The 27,443-nt window shown below is 29.5% G+C and overlaps 2 protein-coding genes across 6 annotated transcripts in view; one reads left to right on the top strand and one right to left on the bottom strand.

Moving 5' to 3' along the window:
- The first annotated feature begins 2,852 nt into the window (after positions 1-2,852).
- Positions 2,853-20,015, top strand: LOC130894789 (uncharacterized). The gene is made up of 13 exons (XM_057801775.1): positions 2,853-2,936; positions 5,680-5,894; positions 5,978-7,420; positions 7,474-7,583; positions 9,553-9,777; positions 13,327-13,384; positions 15,449-15,493; positions 15,726-15,779; positions 15,917-16,057; positions 16,312-16,529; positions 16,746-16,916; positions 17,662-17,811; positions 19,899-20,015. The coding sequence occupies exons 2-13, from the start codon at positions 5,696-5,698 to the stop codon at positions 19,953-19,955; spliced, it is 2,871 nt and encodes a 956-aa protein (XP_057657758.1). The 5' UTR covers positions 2,853-2,936; positions 5,680-5,695; the 3' UTR covers positions 19,956-20,015.
- Positions 20,016-21,438: 1,423 nt separating this feature from the next.
- The window catches only part of LOC130897132 (kinesin-like protein KIF13B), an 86,958-nt gene continuing 80,953 nt past the window's right edge, over positions 21,439-27,443 (bottom strand). For all 5 annotated transcript variants that reach the window (XM_057805805.1, XM_057805783.1, XM_057805794.1 and 2 more), the window contains one exon: positions 21,439-26,820. In XM_057805805.1, coding sequence (XP_057661788.1) covers positions 26,750-26,820 — 71 coding nt within the window. In that variant the 3' untranslated portion in view covers positions 21,439-26,749. The remainder of the gene's footprint in view (positions 26,821-27,443) is intronic.

The raw sequence follows: 27,443 nt of genomic DNA on the forward strand, positions 1-27,443 counted from the left end.
GTTTGACAAGTCTACATTTTATTGGATAAAAAAGATTATCGATACTTATAATCTTGATGAAAAATGAGAACGATCTTAACAATATCTGGTTTTTCTCTAGTTCTTTCAATTCTTTTCTATTCTTCTCAATGATCTTTGCTTCCTCCTATTATTTTAGTATTCTTGCTATCGTCTTGTTACATGTTTGGCATTCACTTTCGTTTATTCTATATATATGTTCCAATTATATGTATTTTTGTTTTTCCTATATTTTCTATTCTTAATAAATGTATATCTGTCTATATATTTCTGTACTTTTTATTCCTTATTTTATCTATTTTGTGGTTACAAAATCTGGTCTTATACCTCAGCATCATTGCTTATATCTACAGTGTATTGCCCTTTTTTTTGTTCCAGAACATAACCTTACCATAATTTTTTTGTATATTGTTTCAAAATCTTTTAACCTGATCTTGCAAGTAATTTATTGATATAGGCTGTCCTATTTCTTGGTTTATGTCATCTTCTTTGCTCCCACTTTATCGATTTTTACTCCCGAGTATCGAAATATTCGTCTCTTATTGTCATTTCTACCGTTTATTTTTTGATTTATACTTTATTTCATATAATTCTAATACTTCGTTCGATATTGCTAGGTTCTGTTGCAGGTGTTCTTGCCTGATAAAAATACCGTCATCAGCTAATTCCTGTTCCAGTCACATACTCCCAGATTTTGCATATATTGCACAATTTCATCTTCCCATCTATATTTTTAGTCTACCAGGCAATCTTTTCTTGTTTGGTCTCAATTCTGTAATTTTTCTTGTACCCAAGCATTCTTTTAATGTATCCGTACCATTGTATTCTTTTTGCTGTAATTGTATATACTATTCCCTCATTTTCTAATATATTCTTAAATTAACTCATTATTTCCAACTTTCGCTGATCCATAGTTGTTAGTCTATTAGTTTCAGCGGCGTATGTAACAACTGCTTTTATCGCAGTCTTATAGACGCTTAATTTGGTTGTTCGGCTTATTCTCTCACTCTGCATTATAATTTTATACTTATATGTCTTACATCCCTCATGAATTCTTTGTTTTGTCTCATTTTTTGTGTCATTTTTGTTGCTAATCATTTTTCCTGAGTACTAAAAGGTGTTGACTATTCAAAGAGGAGGTCATTTCAATTTTCATATATTTTGTATATTTCTCATTTATTTTCAGTCCTCTTTTTTCTGCCTCACTTACAGGTTTTTCCTAATGTGCTCTTAAGACTCTTTCGGTCCCTTGCTAATAGAGTTAAATCATCAGCATGTGCTATTATTTGTAATGATTTATTAATGATAGTTCCATTCATATTACAATCACTTATTATGCCTTCAACTGCAATGTTAAGCAATACCGCTGAGAGTCCATTACCCCAGCATTTATTTCAAATTCACCAAATGGTCCGTTTTCTGTTATTACCTTTGCCCTAGAATTTAGTATACTCATTTTCGCCAATCGTATCAACTTTTGGGGTACTTGTAGTTATTCCATGTCCTTTATAATTGTCTTTTTCAGACTATCGAATGCTTGTTTGAAATCGATGAAAAGCATTTGGATATTAATTTTGTACTCATAGCTTTTTTCGATCACTTGTTTTATAGTATGTATCGCATCTACTATTGATTTTCTTTGTCTAAAACCTTTTTGATATTTCTTTATTTCTTGCTCCACTACCTTTTTCAGTCTTTCATTTATTAATGTTGCTAGTATTGTGTGTACGCTATTAAGCAAACTAATGCCTCTATAATTGCTACATATATTGGGATTTCCTCCCTTCATTATCGGTTTAATCAATCCAGTAGACTTTCTCAGTATTGCTTCTGTTTCTCATACCCTTTCTATGATCTTGTATATTTTGTATCTTAGGTTATTTTATTAGTTCATTCACTATTACGTCTGGTTCTCCTGTTTTATTGTTGTTTTATCTTCGTATTAACTGTCTTCTTCCGTTTTAATTAATTTTTTGAAAAACTTGTTCTTTTTCGTTAATATTTGTACATCATTACTTTTATAATCATTTTCCATACTATCATTTAGCCATTTTATTTTTTTTGTTTTCATTATCTTGTGCTCTCGTTTCTAATTTTTCTATATTTAATGTTTCATAGATCGTAGCTATTTCATCAGCTAATGTTCCTCCTAATATCTCTGTTCGGTTTTTTGTGTCCTACTTATAATTTACTGCTGCTTCTAGTACATATTTTAATAAAATTAACTGTTTTAAAGTCGATTTTAAACTTCCTTCTTTTTATAGTCCTTTCATTGTTTCAAACGTTTCTTGATTCCACGTTAGTTAGCTATAGAAGCTAAAAATTTTTTACTCTTTCTTCAATGATAGTTTCATTTTCATTGTATTTAGACTTTCTCTCCCTTTTTATTAGCTGTATCATATTTTTATGTCTCCTACGTTATTTTCAAAAATGTCTGATAGATTTACTAGAGGTGAATCGATAAACGACATTCATCACCTATTTATCACCTATTGCATCCCACATTTAAAAAATTGGTATTAATGAAGGAGTTATGGAAACAGGGTTACAATTACCAAAGATATACAATCTCTTAATGACGTTTTAAACTTAATTATTAAATGAATTTAATCAATATATAACATGTTTACATCCCTATTAGACGTACATTTACTAGGTATTGAGATTTTAGATATGCCGATTTTAATTAAAATTTCATCTGTATGTTAGAATATTTTCACGTGGAATACGCCCACTTGCATTAAAACGTAATTAGGAATTTTTTACATAGATGTTATCGACCAGATTCAAGAGACATGCGCATTTCTATAAACAATCCCTTATTTCAATTCTGGGCAATATTCCTCAGTAGAAATCTGCCAAACTCGTTTGGTGTTCCCTTAAGTACATAAGTTATACATATATATGATTTACTAGGGGTAAGTCGTATATTTTAGGTGTGTTTTTTGATTTACAACCCTTTCCCATTAGATTATTTAACGGATTTATTATTCAAATTATCATAAAAAATAAATTTCCTACGGCGTTTTTTATTTACTATTTAAACTGAGTAATAAAACAAATTTTATTCAACAGGTTTTACAACGAAGCTTATTGATCTGTAACATACGTTATATATTCCTATAAGATAAGTTAATTCATATAAAAATGATGAATATACCTCGTCATTTAGTGAATATTTTGAGTGGTAGTTACCTTCAATTTTTTTTTTTAAATTTATTAAGAAATCATAAATAGTAATCTTTGTCTACGAAAAAATCCGTTTAGCCAGAAAGTATATTAGATGAGAAAGGATTTTAATTGATTTTATCATTATAAACGTAATTTTTGTTGTAGCAAAATAATAATTCTTAATTTGTGAAAAATATGTAAAAAGATATCACATGAAAACCCATTAAGTTTAATAGTAGTTATTTAAAAGAAACATTTGATTTCTAATAATCCATATTATATTATCTGCTTGGAGTTTTTGGTTAGCATATGGTAGGATTATGCAAAAATATTTGGGATATCAAAAGTTTATCCTAAATTTTTAGAAATAGTTACGCAATATCTAAATAGTACTAAAGTAGTAGAGGATAATTGATTTTCTACAGTTAACTACTAGATTTCCTCAATAATGATTGTGCAAATTTGCAACCCATTTTGTTATCATGGAATTGTTAAAAGTTGATATTACGTTTCGACCCCTAGATAGTTCAAAATCTCAAATCTATTTTATTTCATTATTTCACTTTACTTATTTCCATTGCCAATATTCCGTGACGAAATATATAGGTACTAACATAAATTTCTTATTTCTTAGACCTTTTCATATATTAATACAACTAAATGTTCTTGATTTTAGGTTTATTCTGATTTAAAATTAGTTTCTCTGATAATTTGTAATATATATATATATATATATATATATATATATATATATATATATATATATATATATATATATATATATATATATATATGGGTACTAATCCTCTGTTGGTGAATAAAATCTTTATCTTTGTTACAAGTAGTTGTTATTTGATCTTGATCTTTGAATTCAATTATTAAATATGAAAAGTACCATTGTTATTGACTTCAATTTTACTTTTATTGATACTGTGTATCTGTCATTTCCACAACACTTGATTAATTTCGTTGAATATTTCTTCTCAAAATGACACGGATCATTATACAGATTTAAACGAAAACATTTAAAAATTAAGGACAATGCCTTGTGCTTGAACTCTATTCGGCCTTATATTTCAACTTTAAGGGTATATTTGTTACAGATCTTCAATTTTGAAGAAGCTGTAATGTTTTTAATGTATAAATTGAACAATTTTATATGAAAAAAAAATTTTTGTCACTTAATTATAAGTTTTTTAGTCAAAATCAAAGAGAGTTTATTTCGTTAACAGAAAAATCTATCCCATATTTCAAAGTATTTGAAACGTTTTCGAGACTATTTAGTCTATTTTATCAAATAAAGAGTCTTCCAGCATCGCTTTTTAAAAAATCTCTCTGGTAATTTGAAGCCATAGAAGAGATAATAGAAATATCTGAAAAGTATTTTAGGATTTGTCAAAAGCACACAAAAATTTCAAAAATATATCTCCGATTCTAAGCTCAACAACCTGAAATTTCTTTGAGCGTTATATTTCTTGCATCTTCAATTCTTAAACAGCTGTTTTTAATGTAGAATTTGAAGAATTTTATATGAAAATGAAATTTGGTAACTTAATTATAAATTTTGCAGCCAAAATGGAAGAAAGATTGTTTCAATTCGTTGATTGAAATTGATTTATTGGTACAATTTGTTAATAAAAAATTTTTTGATCGTTTTATTAATTAGAACGAGTTAAAAACTATGGAATCATCAATTTTTGTGTGTATTAGACTCATTTTTGTTTATATTTTCGCATCTTTTCTAGTTGTTTTGCTGTAAGATTTTGCATCTATTACAGTGCAAGTAAAATATATTTTTGACAATTTTTTAATTATAGTGTAAAATTAGGTAAAGTATACTAACGAATTATCTTTTGGAGACGAAATTACCAATATAGGAGTTTGTAATATATCAAATAGCAAGAACCTTAAAATACACAAAAATTAATAAACAATCTCGTAAATAACTAACTAATATACCCACATTAAAAAATATGAAGAGAAATGTAGATACATCTGATTTAGTTACGTAGAAATCCGATTTAAATTTAATAAACAATAAAAATTGTCGTAATCATAACAAAAATACTTTATGTGTCCGATAAAATAATTACATTCGGCTCCATCTCATAAATAAAATTTCAAGAATGTAATTGCAAATACATACTACCAAGCAGAAGGAGAATAAGACAAGGAATGGCGTGGAAAGATAGTCAATAATCAATAACCTTAAAGCGTTTGCCTGGCACGTTTTTAATCTAACAAGAATAAATATAAATACGTATAAATGAGAAAATCCAGTATTTAATAAAAATATCTTAACATCTGTACAGTCAACTTAATTGATAGAAAAATACTTTGAAGAAATGACTCGAGCTCAGCCCTATTTCATATCTTGAACCAACTACACTGTTAGTTTTTCTAAATGATGCGTTTCCGAGTCACCTTCAATAAATATATAATAATATAATAATCAATAGTATCTTTGTTGAAAAATTTATTTTCATTCAGCATTATCCGCAGCACTATGCGTACTGCTTTATGGACTTTACTTATTATTGCCATATTGAAAACTTCTATTGGCCAAGGAGATTCTTTGCGGAGTGCTTTAAATGCGATCGATAGACGACAACGAGATTTAGGTGATTATGAGGACAGTGAGTATGGTTATACTTTAGAACGACCTGAAGATCTTGTATTCCTCAATTCGCCTGGATATGGTAGAGGTAAAAAAAACTAAAGCATTTAATTATTATAAATACTCATTATTAAATGTCCGTGATCAATTTATTATTTATAATTATTCCAGAGAGACCATACGAGAGACCCTTGTTAAATTATAGAAATGAAGACAAATATGAGGCTGAAATAAATAAGAGAATTTCTTCTGCTTTTCGAGAAAGGGTTGAGGAAGATAACCAGAGACAACAGTTAGAAGAAATGGCTCAAAATATTATTAATAATATGGAATCCAGAGGAAGATATAATGTTGAAAACGAAGATTACGATGAAATTTTGAGGGAGCTTTGGGATAAATATAAAATACCCTATGAGAGAACTAAAGTTAACTTATCTCCAGTCGAGAAACGGATGATGTACCCTAGATTTGGTTTGGACAGCGTTGGTTTGAAAAAAAGGAATCCTTATGGTGAAGTATACGACGATAACTATGGAATTGGCGATGAATCCTACGATGATGATGGCGAAAGCTATTATCCGTATGCCAGAAATCGATATTATCAAGGAAATAAGATAAGTAAATTTAGACAGATGTACGGAAATCCTTATTCTCAAGCAAAACGTTTTCCTGTTACCAAACGAAGTAGTGAACTCAAAGACATTCACGAACATAAACGTTCTACAACTAAAAAACAAACTGATCCAAAAGTAGAGAAGGATTTGAGTAACATATTCGGTAACCCCAAAAAAGAGGAAAAAGAAACTACGACAAAAAAGCCTCTAACAATTAAACCAACTACTCCCAAAAAAGAAGTAGTAACTAAAAGTCCTAAAGAGACTAATGCGAAAGTAATCCCTGCGAACAATGAACAATTCACGCCAGTATCCATGATAATTGAGAAACCATTACAAATTAAAAAGAAATCCATTGACTGGTCTGATTATTTTGGTCTCGATAGACGTAAGAAATCTTCTGACCCTGACGATTTAGATAAGGAATGGTTAATTGAAAGATACCATAAATCTATCAATTTATCTAACAAAAAACGTAACGCTGACTTACCTCTATCTTCTTTTCACAATCACGACGATCCTAGAAAAAAAGCCACCACAAATGAAAAAGATAAGTATTCATCTGAAGAACAGAAAATAAATGAGATGGATGCTAAACTTCAAAGAATGGAAGACAAGATTGTAGATGATACTCTGAAATATACAGGTGCCCATGAAGGAGAGACCGATCCAAAAGAGGTACAAGAAATAAAAGATAAAGTTATTTCTAGACTTGCTGCAGCGTACAGTTTAGAAAAAATGAGAGCAGCTTTGGGAGAATATAGATTGGCGGTTGCCAAAGAAAGAGAAAAATTAAAAAGCAAAATACCGACAATAGAAGACGGTTACCTCTTTTCAGAAGAAAAACGAACAGCAGTCCCTAGAAAATATGTAATTGATAAAGATAGGGAAGAAACTCCAGAAGGAGATAATAATATTAAATGTTCAGAAGGGGACGAAGACTGCCACGAGCAAAATTATAAAACTCCAAATGAGATATTTGAAAACCATTATGGAACTGGTAAGTAACGCGCCTTATCTTCAATAGTATCTGTACGAATAGTATTTTTACAGAAGTATGTCCTGCAATTGTACGAAGTTGTAATGAAGGCGCAGTTGTTGCTGGGGATTACGGACAAGTTTTCAAATCGGCTTGCCACATGCATGAAATGTGTCTTTTATGTGTAAGTATATTTAAATTATCAAAAAGGGAAAAAAGTTGTAACTGATATAGATATTTGTCATATATTATATATTATTACTAAATCCTCTCAATTATAACACTGAAATAATATAGATCATCGCAAAGTTTATTTTATTTTACACAAGTAAAGATAAAATCATAAATAAAAGTTGATTGAAGCTCATAGAAAATTGCAATTACTCATAAAATATATTATATACACTTTCCTGCGTCAGCTATTTATGCAAATTTAGACACACCACTCGTTAATTGATTAAGAACGCTATAGCTGTGATTATAATGTGACAGAATGTCTTCTAGCTGATTACCTTTTTATAGAGAGCTCTGTAAGACCTAGACAAAACCATTCTTTGAGCTTGGATGCAAAAAAATCTGAAACTGCATTTTCAACATCTCCTTTGGATTCAATTTTTTTTACGCAATAATTTTGGCATGGATCTAAATAAATACCAGTCTTACTATGCAAGGTCCGGGTTAAATGCTGGATGTTTTAAGAGTTAAATACCACCAAGTTCATCGATCTTATTCCGCATAACTTTCACAGTATTTGGTTTAGCTTTGAGAACTATATACCTCGGCATTTATAGCTCGACCATTTGGAATGATATAGAAGTACACTAAACGCTCATAATTCCACCAATCACATAACAAGACTTTGCAATGGGATCTGGTAATTATCCTTTGTCTAACCACTGATTTTTCATATTCAGGTTGTTTATATAAATCTATTTTCCATCGCAAGTACCAATGAGTTTAATAAAACGATCATAATTCGGTACGACAAGGAACTGTTTACACACTTCTGGTTTTCTAATACTTGCCTTGTGACCTTATTGTCCCACGCACCTGCTTCAAGCTTCAAATCACTATTAAAGTGATTAAACCAACGCTGAGCCATACGCTCTCTAACTGTTTCTTCCACTTCCACATATTTTCCTTACTGCCACGGCTGCTTTAAATTTTTATTTTCAATAATGTTTTAACAATACACGGATTTCATATTTATTATAAAAACTACTACTACGTCGTCAGTTAGCAAAGATCTTCATACTCTTCATAGAATGAGATACCGGTCTTAACAAGTTGCGATATGTTTAAATTGAGACGTAGGAGTTTTCACATATAAAAACCGACATCACTTAGGAGACAATCACTACATCTACTTTTGCAGATGAAAACTGCACACTGTTTATTATGCTTGATTCGCATGCTTGTTGTACCAAATTAATATTTATTCAAAAGATGAAAAATTTTCGACTTTCACCCTACAGGATTTTGTAAAGCAATTAAAAAAATAATATAATTTCGAATAAGTCTTGAAAAAGTATGACAAACGTTGGCATTAAACAATAGGATTTATGGAAGTGCAAAATGAAGCTAAAACAGCTACGTTTATTTTAAAACAAACACTTCTTCTTTATTATCTTTTCTGTATAATGGTGATTTAATACGTTATAAAACTAAAAAAAGTTTGAAATCTACGTTTATTATATTCGATTTAAAAAATTTTACTATCTATTAGAATATTTCAATATTTTTGGATAATATAACGAATCAGGGTTTGTTTTTCCCAAGGTTTGAAGATAACGAACCCTTACATATCAAATGCTGTTCAAAGTGGCAAGGAATTAATTTAATAATTTAATACTCAGTTTGATGTCCATTATTTTTACTGACAAAAGATGGGCCAATCAAAGAGATTTTACCATGCATCAAGCAAGACTATACAATGTTGATACAGATATAAAGAGGAGAATGTATATAAAACATTTATGCGTGATATAAATGATGCCAGTACCTATTTACAATTAAATCTGTCCGATGCAACACATTAGTTCTGTAAAATTGATTGTTACATTTTTTCTAAAAATAAGATAATAGGTATTTGTTTTTTAAAGGTTGTATATAATTTTGGTCTAGAATGCTCATAAAGTTATTAATATTTTCAGAGCAACAACAGCTGGTTTCCTCCGACCCGTCAGTGTCATTCACTATTTCTAGCAAAAGCTTTTGATTTGTGCAAAGGCGATCAAGAATGTCAGAAATTCATCCAACGTTCCATCAGATACTTATTAGATGTAACACGTTTTTTACATGCAGAAGAACCTTCAGTAATCAACGACTGTGAAATGTCCTGTCCAGAAACAGAAGCTCTGTTGGAACCAACATCTAGATAAATTATCTGTCCATGTATCATTGATGTTTTCCACTATCATGTAATTTTACAATAAACCCAAGTAATTTTATTGTTACATCGACAACGGTGTGTTATTCATATTTATATAATATGTTGATTGTAAACACAAACTGTGTATACAATTTTTTAATTTGATTCATTGTTTTTGCTAATACTGTTTAGTCTTTTTTTCATATAAGTAATAATCCATCTCACTGTTATAATATATGGTTTTAAAAAATTCAAAATACGTTATATTTCCAATCACTGATATTTACATAATGTCTACAATGATCAACCACACAAAGCTTTTGAGATTTTTTTATATTTCAATGAATAGAATAGATTATTCAGTTTTTTAAATAATTACTTGACAATAAAATCAAACGCTTTAACTGAAGGAACAATCAGTACCAAGATAATAACATTCCTTCAGATCTTATAATTTACTTAAGCAAGGAGAACGAGTATGGATGAAAGTGACAGTTGACAATAACTGAAAAAATGCTGATAGAAAATATAAAAAAAAAAACACTGTTCATTAAAAAATTCGTAACAGAAGATTGTCTTTAAAAAATTTTCAGTTCCACTTTTTTATTTCAAGATATGTCCACAATATCAATTTCGAGTATAAGAAAAATTGAAAACTAGAATACTCACAACTCGTAATGAAAAAGTCGGTAAATTGTAAAGATTTGCATTTCTATACAGTAATTGAGGTGCCTAGAATCGAAAACCGCCAAGTACATATTTTTTCGAAGTTGAGTTTGATATTGTTTCTTATAGATTTTCCCATGCTGAATTCAGTACAACTGTAAGTCCAAAGCCAATTACGCCATTTTCAATTTCAAAATCCGCCAAATCCAAATCGGACAATAGGAGCACCTAGTTTCGTCACGTGACTATCCATGATTTTGAAAAAGAAGGACACTATACTTAAGCCAGAAGAGTATGAAGAAGTTCTGGGGAAACATGGAACCGATTATCATGTTGGAATCACGTCTGGAAGTCTGAATCTGAAAAAGTGCAAAAAAAATCGAACTTGCGGCACTTCAAGTTTAATCCATCAAAAAGCATTATGCTAAAAAAGAACAACAAGAAAAATAACATTCTGATCCAGTTATAGAACTGAAACTTGTCAAGCAAAATCTATCATAAAACCATAGTTTAATTTGTCTCACATAAGCCCGTCAACAAGGGGGTTAGCCTTACAGATGCAAAAATAAGGGATGTTGCGAAACTGCTAACAAAGCACTTTGGACAAGGGCGGAGAAACCACGAGACGGTAAAATTTTATCGAGATCTGGAAAACCAAAAAGTCGAAGGTCTCAATAATGAAGCTAAAGATGTCAACAATGAAGAAGATGAAAACATTATTGTTAATGAGGAAATCGATACAGATACTGTGTGATCTAGTATAAAAATAAGGACTTTGTTTACTTTTTTTATTTGTTTCGCTAAGCCTTACGTAAAAATTACAATTAGTATAACTTTTATAGCTCAACCCCTTTGCAGCCTAAGCTTATTTTTGTTTCAAATCCCGCCAAATCCCAATCTTAGTATCAAAATCCGACAAATCCACGTATTGATTTTAAATTTTATTAAATATTTATGAAACTATTTTGTTCCGAAAATTTCTTGAGATGGACTTGGTGGATTTTGATTCTAGGCGTCTCAATTCTTTTGTATATGACACTAATCTGAAAGAAAACCATTTTTTCTATAGTTTTTGCAATTATTAGGATCTCTTTGTGGTGTATAATTTCTAGCAGGGGTTGCACACTTGTAAATCCTTATTTCTTTAAAAAAATTCAGACAACCCTATTAAATTTTTACCGGATACTGTTGTATGAGGTATGATAAGAATTGTGTAAAAAATGCAGCTGGTAGATGATTACTAAGTTTTAAAATTTGATTTAGTGCCTAATTGATACAGTAGCAAAAGAAATTGCTTTAGAGAAAACGTAAAATTACATGGATAGTATTCAAATTTTTCGAAAAAATCTGGAATTTTGTTTTTAACATAAATTCTCCTGTTGTACGATTATGTCGTATCTAAGAAGAATTGAACCGAAGTTCAATGCTAATTATCATTATAACCTTATATGTACCTATAGTTAAATGTAGCTTCAGAAGAAGTATTTAAATTGTTGTTACTTGATGAAATATATAACCTAATTGTATAAAATTATTATTATTATTTACAAAACTTTTATTAATCTCTAAAAATTTAACTTGACTCCTTCATAAAGGTTTCAGATTTATTTTTATAACATATTTCCATTTTAAGGCAGCAATTTACTAGAAAAAATTAATGAATGGCTCTATCGGGATTGTGTGACCATCAGTAACTGCTGTCTTAATTGAAATCTATATTTTTTAGTACTTTTCCCAGTAGGTGAGATTAAGTTTGTCTAAATATTTTGTAATGTTAAACTTTTATTAAATGTAATAAACGCATACTGGATTTAATTGCTCACCAATATATAATTATGTCTACCCTCCAATCATTTCTGACATCTGGCGAATTTGAATAATTACAAACATAGCTAAACTGGATTATCATTTGCACTTATGCAAATGCAAGTTCTACGATCCTGGAATAAATTATCAAAAACTACCCAAATAGCATACAAATAAACTATTACTAAGTCCAACGTCACATCTTTATCTAACTTCGGTTCGAACTTAAATGGAAAGTCTATGAGGAACGTCTGCAACCGCACGACCTGCAACCAGAGCCTCATACTCACTGACTCATATACTGTGTCCCCGGATGAATGAATCGACTCTTGTAAAAGATAAAAAACTCTGAACTTGAATTTTCATTTTTTAGAGTCCAACCCTTTCCAAAAAAAAATAATTTTTCAGTAAAAGAAAGTGTTTTATGTGGCAATTAGGATAAAAAGTGGTTGAGATATATTGTTTAGAATCGACATTTAGATCTCTATACTGAACTTCAAAATCAAAACAACATCAAATATTATAGTTAACGGATAATTTTGATGTTTCACATATCAAAGAATTTATACTTGCAACAAAGATTGCAAATGAAAAATAGAGTTTCTATTCGTTATAAGAAGAAAGATACAAAAGCTTATGATGAAACTAATGCAGTTACTTTAATTCCTTTAATTTCCATACATGGAGATCTCAATATGTTGAAGAGTAATTACAAAAATAAATAAAACACATTTACAGATAATGTTTCAATATTCTACAACAACATATTTTGTTGTATTTTCACATTAATGCTATCGACAATCTCAACATCAGAACAACAAAATAAAGGCATAAATGATTAAGACATGTGTTCAACAATAAAAATAAAAGACTTATTGATCAATTGTTATTAAACTACTCATCGATAACTGAATGTGTTGATGTTGTATATGGAATGATCAGATGTCTGATAAAGTTGTTGACACAAGTTTAAAAATTGAATGATGATTACAGGTATAAAACAATCCGTAGATTAGATAAAGAATATTATCCTGATAAGAAATATGATACTGTGGTGTTTATTAGCGAAGTAGAAACATAATAGTGGTGTAAATTTGATACAAGAAATATGCAAAATGAAAATCTGTATAGCAATATGGAAAGTGAGTCGATTTTAATTATACAAAATATTAGTTCTAGTTCTGTCGAAAATGATTCAACTCAAAAACATATTTTTTTGTTTACAATAATATAATAATTTAAATATCTTGATAAAAAGCGTTGTACAACAGATATACCTACCTACAAATGGAATAAGAGTAGTAGTTATGATTTACTTTAACGGCATCATTCAATTTATAATTTCGGTTATTCTAAAAGAAAACTACATTTTTAAATGGCATATTCTATGCATATAATAATAGAATTAGAAAAATTATGAAATTTTTGAGTGAGATTATAAAAGTATTGATGCTACAATTAGTTTTTTCACACTAAAACTCTTCTTGCACATATTGAGATACCAGATTAACATTTTTTGGTTAACTTTGTATTGAAACGAAGAAAAAATAAATATTTATGTACTTCAGAGAAATTATTTTAATACAATTATGTTCATTAGCTTTGGTGAACTAATTTATCTGTGGCGTCAAATAAAATAACTTAAAATTTTTGTTGATTATACTAATATCATCATAGAATTTTAATAATCATAAACTGTTGTACATGAAATTGAATTAAAATAAGTCTGGTTTCACCGTAAATGATAATTTTTTTTGACTTTTCCTCTTTTTGGCCGAACGGAACAAGCTTTGACATATACTTTTATTTGGGTTTGTCGATGTTTCTTACTAACGCTGATTAAAAACCCATTTCACAAACATGATACATCGCAACTGATCGTCAGTAGCGATTGTTGCTTTCGCGTGTTCTTGTGGTCAGTCATTAACATGTTCTTGATGAGACTATGGAAGGTAGAGGTAAGGAGGACAATCTCATACGGGGGCTTAAATTAAAACTCTGTCCGCTTGTAGAAGGTAAACTATAATTCAAAATTTAACCAGATTGGCGCTCCTGTCGGACGAGATATCATATGAACTTAGTTATTTTATGTAGATTGAAGTATGCAATGCTAGAAAATTTAGTATTTCAAATGACTAGAGTCCTTAAATAAATATCGGTATAGAAAGTCTAAACTATTCCCGTAGTCCAAAATAATTTTATAAACTTAACCTAGAAAAGTTACTATGAGATAACGCTAAATGGTAATTAGTTATTGTGAATTTGTAAGAATTTTTGCAAGTAATTATGAAGTTTCAATTATCGATTTACACTCATGCTATGGTAGCGCCTCCCTAAAGTAAAGGATTTGATGACACTTTCTGTAGCACAGAGATGGTTCTCTTTACCTCTACCCTCCATAGATGACAGCACAGCATCGCGCTATTGCTGCTGTGTGCGTAATAGAGCGGTTAATAATATAGAGACGAAGAATAGAACGAAATTCCCGAAACATTTGATTACAATTTTTTGTGTATTTTTGGATGTTTATGGTTAGAAAATGACCTAAGTTTTCAGATCGTATCAGTGCTTCAATTTCTTCAATGGAAAGATTAATTATGGTATTTTTATTTTTGGAGAATACATAAAAACCAACACCGTATTTAAAAATGCATGATATGTTGCACGTGAAAGCTTTTTTATTGTAGAAAGCTTCCACCTTAACACCTCAACACTGATGATCAGTCCCTTGTGAACCGGGTTTTAATACGTTAATACACTTTCAAAAATTTATATGTATAAATATTCATGATGAATTAAATAAAAAGAAACTCTAGAAGAAGAATATAGAAATGTTCCTCGAGACACTTTTTAATTTTTTTAAAATAATTTATTTACAATAAACGATTTTTAAATTTACACAAAAAGTCACAAATCAATACTTTATTAAACCATAGGCAATAAGATGATGAAATGAATCTTTATTAATTACATTGAAGTTATATTTATTTAATTCGTGTTTGGAAATCCGCTGACCATGTGAATATTATTTATTTTTCACTGGAATCCGCTGATCGTTAGACAGTGTCGGGGACCTTTCATATTTCTATCTCTATTGCTAAAAGTTCCAAGTATATATATATTTTACTTACTTCGAGAAACTAACACATTAGAAATCGTTTCATGAAACTTTTTCTGTATACTTATAATTAAAATATTTTTTATAGATATTTCATTAGACCATTTTTCCATGCAGGACAATACATACCCAGGTAATATAAATCGGAATTTGAACATGATCTCGAATCGATATTTATCTATTTACATCAGTCTATTCAGTTAGAGGGCATTTATAAAAAAACAATGCGTGTTAATAGTAAAAATAAATAAGTCCATATTAAATTTACAATAAACCTAAAATAAAAATTGGAGGTTGTAAATATAATTAGACAAAATCTTAAAACTAAAAGTAGTGTGTACAAATACGCTCTTTTATATTTTCAGTATATCCTGAATATAACCAGGAAACAGTTATAACGCAACAACCGACTGAAAACAGTAAGTGAAAATATTTCAAATATTTTAAATAAATATATAAAAGATATAGTAAAGATTTTGGGACTATAAAGTATACATTATAAGGATAATATGAAATAAAACTTTTGATATAGAAAGGTTTTTCTTTTATTTTCCAGATTATCCTGGTTCTAGAAGACCAATCCCTGTCTCAGTTATTGAACAAGATTTTAGAAGAACTATATCTCCTACCAATGGACTAGGCTTTTTGCTAGATGTGAATCAATTAATAATACAACAGACTATTGAACTTGTAGATCGTAAGTATTTGAAATTATAACATAACTGAACAATGAATATTTTTCATAACTGTAATTTATTCTGATGTACATAATCCTAGTTGGTACAATAGATCATTTTTCTTATTCATGGTAAATTTACTTCATGATATTTTATCAGTTGTATCACAACAACAGTTTACACCACAATTCGTTACTGTAATTTTACAGCTTTTACATTATGAGTTCAATCAAAGAAGCACTTCTAAATCCATTTAAAAATACAATATTTTTAGTTATTGCAAACGTAGCTTCCGAAAATCGATATACAGTAAAAGTACCTCGAGGTGATACCATTTATTATGCAACCGAAAGCTCTTCAAATTTCCAAAGAAATTGTTTGGGCTCAGGTCGATCATTTAGTATGAGACTATATGATAAAACTCAACAAGAAGCTTTAATTTTTGAACGGAGACTGGCATGTGGTACTTGTACTTTTTGGTGTTATCTTCAGGTAATGGACCACAATGAAATAATTTAATGCTTTTTTTTTATTTATTAACTAAATTGATGTTAAATTCACACGATAAAGTCGAAAATCATTCAGGTCAAGTGAATGATATTATTAAATTAGGAAAGAATACTATAGGAAGTATCACAATATATTTATAGAAAGTTTGCAAGTATTGTTTAAAAATTTTATTGTAATTGTATATGCTTACATTTTTAGAAAATGGAAGTTTGGATTCCACCTGGAGAATTAGTAGGAACAATATCTCAAAATATATCGATTTCAATGAAAACTAGTTTTAACATCTGCAATAGACACGATGAAATTATATATAAAATAGAAGGTCCAAATTCTTTTGGATGCATATTAGGAAAGTCTCAAAACTTTCAGGTATGATAATATATTTACATTATTGAAATAAATATTTTCTCAGTAAATTAATGGAGGATTACTATGGAAACTGAAATTCAAAATAAAACTTGGATAGATTCCAATGACCGAAAAATACAAAAAAACTGGAATTTACACTACTTTGAAAATTGTTTTGAATGGTCAAATTTATTACCACATGGAATTATTACAGCATCGAGCACAGTATTATCTTTTACGTAAATACTGAACACTATCATCCAAAAACATAAAACACTTTAAATAAAAGTCTTTATATGTATTTATATTCAGCTAAATTACGTTCTGTCAAGAGTGACATAAACATCCATGGCCAACAAAGCACGATACCATTAAATTTATAAATATTTTTTTAATTAACACGCTAGTTACTTATTGGCAAAAAAAAATAAGTTAGAGTGCTTCACAACAAAATGCAATGTCAAATTAATATATAATTTAACAAATGTAATTACATAAGTCAGTGCCATAAAAAATTAAAAGTTCCTCTTTATTTTCATATTTCCACAACTCATAAGGATAGTTCATTTCAAGGTGCAAAATGAAACATTAATTATAAAAATATATAGTTGAGTGCGAAACATATATAATTGCAAAATATACTTTGTTAAAAATATTTTCTGTCAAATAAACATTTTTATTAAATTAGACCCAATATCATCAAATAAATCCATCAAAATTTAAATCAACGTCTCTATTAGCTGAAAATGTGAATTAATATTTTCAGATATTTAATTATGACGGTTCGACTCAGATTGGAAGTATAATATACCAGTGGGATAATATTCAAGTATCTTACAACCTCTTACTACAAATGCCGAGTAATATTACTGAAACCAGACATAAAGCTCTCTTATTGGGATCTGCGTTTCTATTGGTAAGTTCAATAACTAATATCACTTATGAAGTTCTTTTATTATTATTATTATTTTCATGACACAATAGATAAAAGCAATTTATTGCATTACTACTATCATTACTCCAATCAATAATCCCATTAACCTATAGGAAAAATTGGAAATTCATTAAATTATATGTCCCTGATAGGCATATCTTGTAAATAACATTTAGTGATATTTGTCATATGTCATTAGTTGAACAAAGACATTTTCAATTTGAGAAAGATCGGGCGATATTGGTGACCAGGGTACATTGTGGGTGTAATGTTGACCCATGAAGTTTCTTCGGCAATATGTAGTCCATCTGAAATAATAGGACCTTTTAATGTGTGATAGTGTGAAATTTACCATGGCTCTACTACTGCCTGATGTAGCACGACGCTTTTACTATACTCCAATATCATCCCATAGTGTTATTCACACAGAGTTCTCTATGAAAGTATGGATCATGGCTGCCTCTATCTTGGCTTCTCACCGTCAACGATGATGTTGAATTTTACAATTACGCCGGGACGGCACGCCATATGAACGATAGAAAAAAGTACCAAAATCATTTGACGACATATACTCTACAAATAACAATCACTATTCCTTCTTAAGCGGTCCTTTATAGCCAAAAACTTCAATCGATTAAACGGGACGCCCAGACTATGAAACTCTGTGACTTCAGCGTACTTGAACTCCTGTTGACACTTAAGTATAAAGTTGAAGGAAAATCAAGCAAGTAGTTGTGCAGTTACTATTAAATGGTAACCACTCATTTAACATGAATTAGGTTACTATCGATGGGCGAGCGATATGTAGTGACAATGCATACAACTCTACATCCAAATGAGAGGTAGTAAAAACTGTCTAATCAGTAACCCCACAAATGACTGCCTTAGTGGTATTTATTATCAAATTACTATTTGGGTGTGCAATACTTTCCTTCAACCAACAACTACGGTAATCAAGTGGTGTGGTTGTTCTGTTTAAATATTTTAATCTCACATGGGTAGAAGGTATAGAGTAATTCTTGCTTAATTTCTGCCGATAAATTTTTAAAGTAAACAAATAATGAGTTTTAGTTGGAAGAGTATAAAAAACGAGTGACAATTAGAAGTTTCATTTGTATTAAACTGACTATAATTTTTGATATTATTTTCTTCTTTTTTCTTTAGTTAAATAAACAAAATTATGAACTTTTTCATCAACGTATGCCATTGCTAAATGTGTTCAGTGCAGTTTTCACACAATGGTTTGTTTGACTTTTTTTAGCATTTCACTTAGATTAAAATCATTACTTATTCTTTGTACTTTGTACTTTCCAAATACTATTAAATTTTCATTTTTGAACGGTCTCGTTCTCGTCAGTTCTTGTAAAATACAATCAAGGTCTCGTCTATCGGCAAATCATTGTTTAATGCTCCTTTTATTTTGGATCATGCGTTCAATTCCATCCTATTTCCCACCATAATTTCAGCTTTTCCTACTAATTTTTCTTAAATACACTCCACAACATTGGTGTTTATGTCAGGATCATTGTAAATTGCATATGTTTCAATTAGTTTTTCGGTGGTGTTGGTACATTTTCTAATTCGTTCATAAAAATTAAAATTAATAAATTATCCCTTCCTTACTCTAGTAAAAGATAAGGATAGAATTAAAAAGGAAAAATAAGGAGCTTGGCACATACAGAAATTTGAAGGCTGAGTCCCATTTTTTGTCCCTCGTAGATCGTAGGTCATCGCACTATGTATTAAAATACTAAGTCGAACTTTTTATCACGATAAAGCGTAAAACTACACGACCGCACGAATCCTACTGCGACTGCGCCAATTATAAATTTCACTTTCGCAAATTTCAAAAAACTTTAGTTACAAAAAACGCTTTACAATTTTACAAATGTTAAATGAGTTTTATTAATTCAATCGTTTGAAATAAAATTTCGAAAGTGAAATTTATAATTTGACCGTTATCACCAATAAAGTCTTCTGTTGAACAGTCTTAATTAGAAAAGTCTATAATGAACCAGATTTTAAAACAGAGACAATGGCGACTAATATACTTCATGCTTTTGTTTTAGGAGTACATGTATTTTGAACAGTCCAAGAAGAAAACGTATTGCAGATGCATATGCTGAATATTTTTATAACACTTGTACGTTTGTATTACAGTTTGCAATAAATAAATACACATTGAATGTAATCTTTTATTTTAATTGCTTGTAGGACCACAGCTACAAATAAACTTTAAAACTATCAAAATATGAGGTTAAAATAATTTAATGTAAACAACAAAAATGTACACATATATATAAAATATTTTTTTAACTATTTGTATCTAAATTACATAAAAAACAACAAACCTATATCGAGTGGAAACAAAAAAGCAAGTTTTATTTTTAGAATGATCAAATTTTGGTATTTACATATTGAATGTACAGGATAATACAGAAAGACCAAAAAACTTCCTCTGAAATTATTTATTATAATGTATCTAGTGTTACGTAACTGTCTACACCTTTTCCAATATATTACATTATTATAATTTAAAAATATATCTGACGATTAGCGGCTACTTTTCTGGTCTTTTCTGCATATTTGTGAATCTGCCTATTTAATGATACAGAATGTAAATATATTTAAAACATTTGTTTGCAGAACTCGGATGATACTTTTAAGATATCAAAGTTAAAACTAAATAGAATGATATAAAGTCCCTAGTGTTGAAGTGTTTTATAAAAAGAATTATTGTAGTTAATATTTGCAGAATTTTTAAAATAAATAAACTTACTGTGACATAATTCCTTCTAATATATCTTGTAAAATGAACAATATTTTGCATCAAATCAAATAATAAACGGTCAATAAACGGAGCAAAAGGCATTACATATTCGACAATGTTGTCCAATTAACATTGGGCATTTATAGGGAGCAATTCCGTACGAGCATCGAAGCAAATTCCTCCCCAAAACATTTTAGAGCAACCACCAAAAAGAACTTTAGGAGAGATATTACAACCGGGAAACTTTCTCCTTGTCTTCGCAAAACACGCTCACGTCTATCTGGAACTTTAAGGCTAACTCTAGTTTCATCAGAGAACAGAGCCCGTTTCCAATCATTGATGGTCCAATTCTGATAGAGTCTTGTGAAATTTAATCTCCGAACTTTGTGTTCTCTGGTAAGCAAGGGTTTGTGGCTGGTATTCTGTTACTTAACTCTGCTTCATGTAAACGTCTTCTAATCGTTCGAGACGATATATCGATATTTCGAGCATCTGACAATTCATTTTTTATCAGATTGCTGGTAATTCTCCTATTACTGAGAGCAAAACCGATCATCAATTTGATTAGTGCAACGTTTTCACCCTTGTCCTGGGCTTGATGTCTTCCTAACAAACCAGGAACATATCGCATTGAATATCCTTCATTCATGAGAATCGTTGCTCGCACTGCCTCCTCCATTGACAAATCTATTTGGCGGTTCTTTTCTACTTGATATTCTCCCAAAAGAACTTACTAACATGCATGTAATACTGTCACTGTCAAATAAGGTCGATGGCCCACTTGTCGTACAGTAAGTTATCAATAAATAAAGAATATCGAGAAAAATATAAGTGATGTGTTAATTTTGGCCAGGAGTTTATTTATTCAATGGTAATAAATGATTACATTAAATGAAGTCATAATAATAAACAATGAATTTATATTACATACAATTCATTTTGGTTTATTGAATAGCTGACAAAATAGTTTAGTATGTTCATAAGATTTGGAATATGTCTTAAATTTGTTAATGAGTATGTTACTTATTTTAAAAATTCATTTGTATCTTTAGAGCAATCACGATTAGATTTGATTGTAGTTGACAAGTAAATGATTCTTATTCTCACACAGATCATTTTATAATAGTAAAAAATAATGTTGGTTTAATATAATACACTATATTATATAACAAATTGGACAGAATTATTTAAATTGGACAAGAAAAGGTCTAGTATTTTATTTTGTTGACTGGGATAAATGACGGAGGTTATGAGAATGATAAACAATATTAAATTCGAAACTCAGATAGATTGTTTATTAGGGGGCACTCTTGATATATTTGCTCCTATCAAAGACGGCGCTAACAGTTTTTACCTGAATGTTAAAGCACTAACTAATTTAAGACAACAAATAACTATAGTTTCTTGAGATGCGTTATTAGGTACGAATCAAAAATTGCAGCAAACTACAACACTATGTTTTGAATATATTAAAACTCAGAAATTTAATCGTTTACAACTAGTAATTTGTCTAGTTAGCAAAAAGCTACTATAGTAGTGTTTTTAAACTATGTGAAGAAGTGATTAGTATTGATAATGAATTGAAATAAATAAGTTAGATTAGTATTAACAATTAACTCTTGTTGTATGAACGAAATAATACGTTTTAATTTAATCAATATTTTATTTAGAAAAAAATAAAGTTAATGTTGTTGACTTATGGCGAATACCCTTCCATATGCTATTGAAAAAATGTTATTTTTATTATTCATAAAATGCAGTGTTTTATACAATATTGTTTCATAGAAGAGTACAATGAATAAAAAAATCGACAATTTCTCAAAAATAATGTTAAATCAGATTTTACAGATCTCTTTTTTTGTTATGTCGTATGGGATGACAAACACAGAGTGTATTTGAGTACAGAATTAATTACCAACATACAAAAATATGATTGTTACTTGTTAGCTAGATTATACATTTAAAAATATTCTAGTGACTATATAGTATTTCCCCCAAATTAATCTCTTATATTTTTTCTAATAAACTAAATAGTTTTTACTTGCCACCTTTTAACATTTGGAAAAAATTGACTGTATTTTATCATTCTTATTCCTTCAGTCACAGTCAGTGGACGACTAAACCTTAAAGTCGCTGAGCAGTAAATAAACCACAGAGACTAGATTATATTGCAATTCTAGAATTAGACACTTTTTCTGGAATGTTATTTTGTGAATAGAACTAAAATGATACTGTCAAATAAGGCTAAAAGCTAGTGGAAATTAATTTTCTATGGAATGTTAATAATCAAATATAGTATTAAGAAGCAATAATGAAGTATTGCACAAGAAAAACAAGCCTGAAAATATATTTTCGTGAATACATGATCCTTACTTTATAGGTATCTATTTTAATAAATTATGTATTTTACCATAGTGAATATTTTTCACATTTTGATGTTATTTTGGTCTTTATCAAAGTCCAACTTGACTGACAATCACACGAATCAATAGATCATCTACCACTCGAATATTAAAACATTATCTGTTTTTAGCTATCCTGAATTCACAATATACAAAAAGGAACTATCAATTCAAATCAATCATAGTTTCGTTTATTGAAGATTGAAATATGACATAAGATTGAAAAATATTTGGACAGAACATACCAAAAAGGTCATATTTGCACAGTACATACCAAAAAGAAGGTCAACTTGTATGTAACTCTCGGCAATACAAATTTAGTTCTGCCACCTACCAATCGTGACGCTACTGTAATAAAAATGTGTTATTACTGTCAATGTCAATATGTCATTCGCTATCAATTTTTTAATTCCTGCCACATTTCCTCCAGATTGTATGTAGAGAATATATATTGGAACTAACTGAAAAATTAACAGCTAAGTATTATTTTCTGTAATTTTCCATTTAATATTTCAGGATGGACTTGAAGGTAAGTGACAGAGTAAAGTATAGATGTAAATTTTCAAGGTGCAATAATAAATACATGGAAGGGAAGAAAAATTTTTTTACATTTGTAAAATGCTTTCCTGATGTGTTCTAAATAGGAAAAATTGTGTTAAATTAAATGCTCAACACCAAATTATCGCTTCAGTGAAAATCATTTTCTGGAAACCGATTTTACATATTTTAATATAAAACATTTGAAGTATGAAGCTATCCCATCTATTCCTACCTCTCATCTGTCTTCATTGCCTACTTTCATTTATGAAGATCACAGTTGATTGTATACTAAACCCAGAACATGCATATGTTGTAAATACAGGTATAGTAAACACTGATATGATTGTCGAAGAGCATCAAGTTGATAGTTCGAGTGTTCATACCCTAAAATCTGACAATTTACCTATAGAAGAGCAATTGGAGTATTCAAGTAGATTTTCAGATTCCATGTTACAGAGGAAATTAGTAGTTTTGACAAATAAAGAACGGTTTTTTTGTCTGTAGCTGGAACCAGCAAGAACACTTAGGGAAATGGTTATGTACAAGTTCATGAAATAAGAGCAACAAAGATCAGTTAAAGAAGATGTATAAAATTGGAACATTTGAGTGTATAGAAGAAAGTTTAAATAATGTAATGAAAGAATTCATTTATTCATAGATAAGAAATATTCTTCGACAGCAAAACGATGTACTATACATGATAACTTTTGCTCTTTCTATGTACAAAAGAAGTCCTAGGTGAGAATACCTGGTATCATGGAAAAAATGAAGCTCCATGTGAATAAAATTAATGAACTTGATCACCTTTCATGTGGGATCAAAATTTTCTTTTGCTTATTATAGAAGACTGATTTATTTTATTTTTATTGGTTTATGTTTACAGAGGGCAAATTTATTTTTGTTTACTTTAAAAGGCTGTATTATGTGTAATTGGCTTCATTTATTGTTTTGGTTTTGAGACTCGTTTTCAGGACTTTTGTTTGTTCTGTTCAACTAAATTACTGTTTTATTTCTGGTTAATATTCATTTCCCTATTACACTTTTCAATTTTTTTGTTAGAAAAATCTGTATTTTGTCAGTTTTCATTTTAAAAGTGATATTATAATCATGTCTACTAATTTTACTTGGTTTAGTTGAAAATGTAAGTCAATATTATTTTGTAAATGAACGTGTCCCAGATATAAGGTGTTTTTTTTATCATGAATTCAGGAAACTGCGAAATCGGAACTGAATGGAAACGGACAACATAGAATACAGTAGATATTCTTTGTTGTAAATTGAAATGAACCGCAAAAATCGATTAGTTCTGCCACCTACCATCGAGGGCACTGACATCGAAAATTCGCCATGTTGTTTCCACTGAAAAACAACTAAGTTTGCATTTCTTCTTAGAATACCTATGTTCTGTGAATATTTGTTTAGTTAAAACAGATTTTATTACAGTAATTATCAGAGATGTCAGTGTTTTTATCTTTTGAGACCGAAATTAGGTGGAAACGTCATAAATAAATTCTGGATTAAATGGTGCATTATTAAAATAAACCTACAATCAGGATTAAAGTTCTAATATTGACCTTGGAATGCTGAATTGTTAATTTTACTTTTATCCAGAGTGCTTAATTCGACTTTTAAAGTAGTTCTGATGCACTGAAGTTATTAAAAATATTTAATTTAAATTGACGTTTCACTAAAGATAAATATAATAAAATTAGTCAATAGGTAAAAAATCCGTATACTTCATAGAAATAAAATTATAATTAAAAGTGCCTTCCAATTGCTCTCATTTTTTTATCACAAAACAAATTGAAAGATATGACTGTAAGATTGATCCCTTGTATTAGAAAGATTAATAACCTTTAAGCAATAATTGACAATATCACTGAAGTTTTCTTCTCATAAAATTAGACATGGTCGAAACAAATTTTCACTACTATTGCATCTACATCTTTATCTTAACACTAAATTTTTCTAGAGACACATAGAAGTTAAATACTTGTTGTAAGCTACAGTTGTCTATTACAATTACATAATCCTATTTTAACTCTGTTCAAGTATACAGCAAGCAAAAAATATGTCTAAATTAATTCACAGAATATGTTAGAACCAAAAAACTCTGTGTACACTAATTATCACAGAAAGAAATGCTTAAATAAAAAAGTGGCCAATGTTGCATAGAGGAAACTAGACAACATATTTAGTGCACAACTTGCAAATATTTGCTCTGACTCCATTATTCTCAAAAATAATGCGCAGAACGTCTCCATAACAAGCCAGTTAACAATGAAAGTAATTAATTGAAAATATAACACATTGATTTTACCTGATATTATGTATCAGTTTGTCATAAAAATAGTGTATATGTAGTGATAAATGTAGGGGCACAATTATGTGGAATTATGGAGATTTGTTGAATTGTTCTTCTCTAAATACAAAAGTATTGCAACCACAAATTAGCCATAAAGTAACTGGTATATAAAAAATACTTTGTATATATATATATATATATATATATATATATATATATATATATATATCTATAATTAGTAGCATATTATTTATTCTGTTTATATTTTGTGGTAGCATTTCTTGCTCTTCATTCTTAGCACTATTATTTTGCGAAGTTTCCTTTAAATTAGAGAAAAACATGTTCAATGTTCAACAATGCCAAAGTTATCAGTTTCTGTTTCAAACAGGAGGTAGATATTTGGCTGAACTTAAAGATTCTTCTGGTGTGCAACAGAGCTTAAATATACTGTAAAAACATTTATTCATGATTTTAAGGTTACAGCGAGAGATTGTGTATAAAATTATATCTTTTTTTTTTCAAAAAATATACCTGGTCCCGCTGTAACTTTTCAATACATGGAGGCATTTGTGTGTATAAATTACTAGTAAATCAGTATAATACCAAGCCAAGTGCTCGCAGTTTTAAGAGTGCAACCAAATATGCCTAGTACAATCATCTATCGACCTAATTCTTTCTTTCTTTCTATCAACACCATAATTCTCCATAAGAACAGTGTTTTCGTTCTTGAGACCTTAATAGATGATTCTGTACAATGATATTCTATGTATATAAGAAATGGCAAGGATAAATAAATAACACTACGCCATGTAAATGGACGGCACACAGTTTGTGTCGTTAAACACGGCAAATGGCAATAAATAGGGTGGATTAATGATAAGATGGTCGAAATATTTGTCTGTTCTATTTGGCCTTTGAACTCGCTCTGGTACCTGCTGTATTCAAACCATTCCCTCGAGATTTAGTTCGTGAATCTATAAGAAAAGAACATATTAATTTCTATACTTTCATAATAAATTATATTATATAATGCAATATAAATTGATGCGGAGCATAGCAATATGTAAAATGTTTTGCTGGCATAGTGGTGGATGCAATGCATCCACTTTGGATGCATTGCACTAAGCACCCACGACGATCACGTTCACTACCACGGTATTTCCTGTTCCACTTAGTCCAAAGGGTTATAATCGTAAACCAAAGTGGAGAAGCTTTAAGAAGTTATATAGCAATTTGTAAGTCATTGAATTTTTTCCGTGAAGTGTTTAAATAATTTACATTAAAGTAAAATCGAAACGTCTTTTGTGGCGTTAGTAAAATATTTGGTTGTGCGTCACAAGAATGCTTCAAAAGTACTTATGATATCCCATACCGCATCAAAAAATGAGATAAATTGTCATGGTTGCAATCTGCGTTGCTTGAGTTTTGAAAATTCCGCTAATACTTTCAATGCTCACCTCTTGACAAGAGTCGTTAGTCATGTTAGTCATGACCTCATGAGTGACATTCTCGCCACGACCACAACGATCGTAGTTGTTATGTGGATCGCCCAAAAGAGTATTTTAAGCGCCGTGAACGATTAGTGGAATGCACCATT

The sequence above is a fragment of the Diorhabda carinulata genome, chromosome 1 (assembly GCF_026250575.1).
Source record: "Diorhabda carinulata isolate Delta chromosome 1, icDioCari1.1, whole genome shotgun sequence".
Taxonomy (NCBI): domain Eukaryota; kingdom Metazoa; phylum Arthropoda; class Insecta; order Coleoptera; family Chrysomelidae; genus Diorhabda; species Diorhabda carinulata.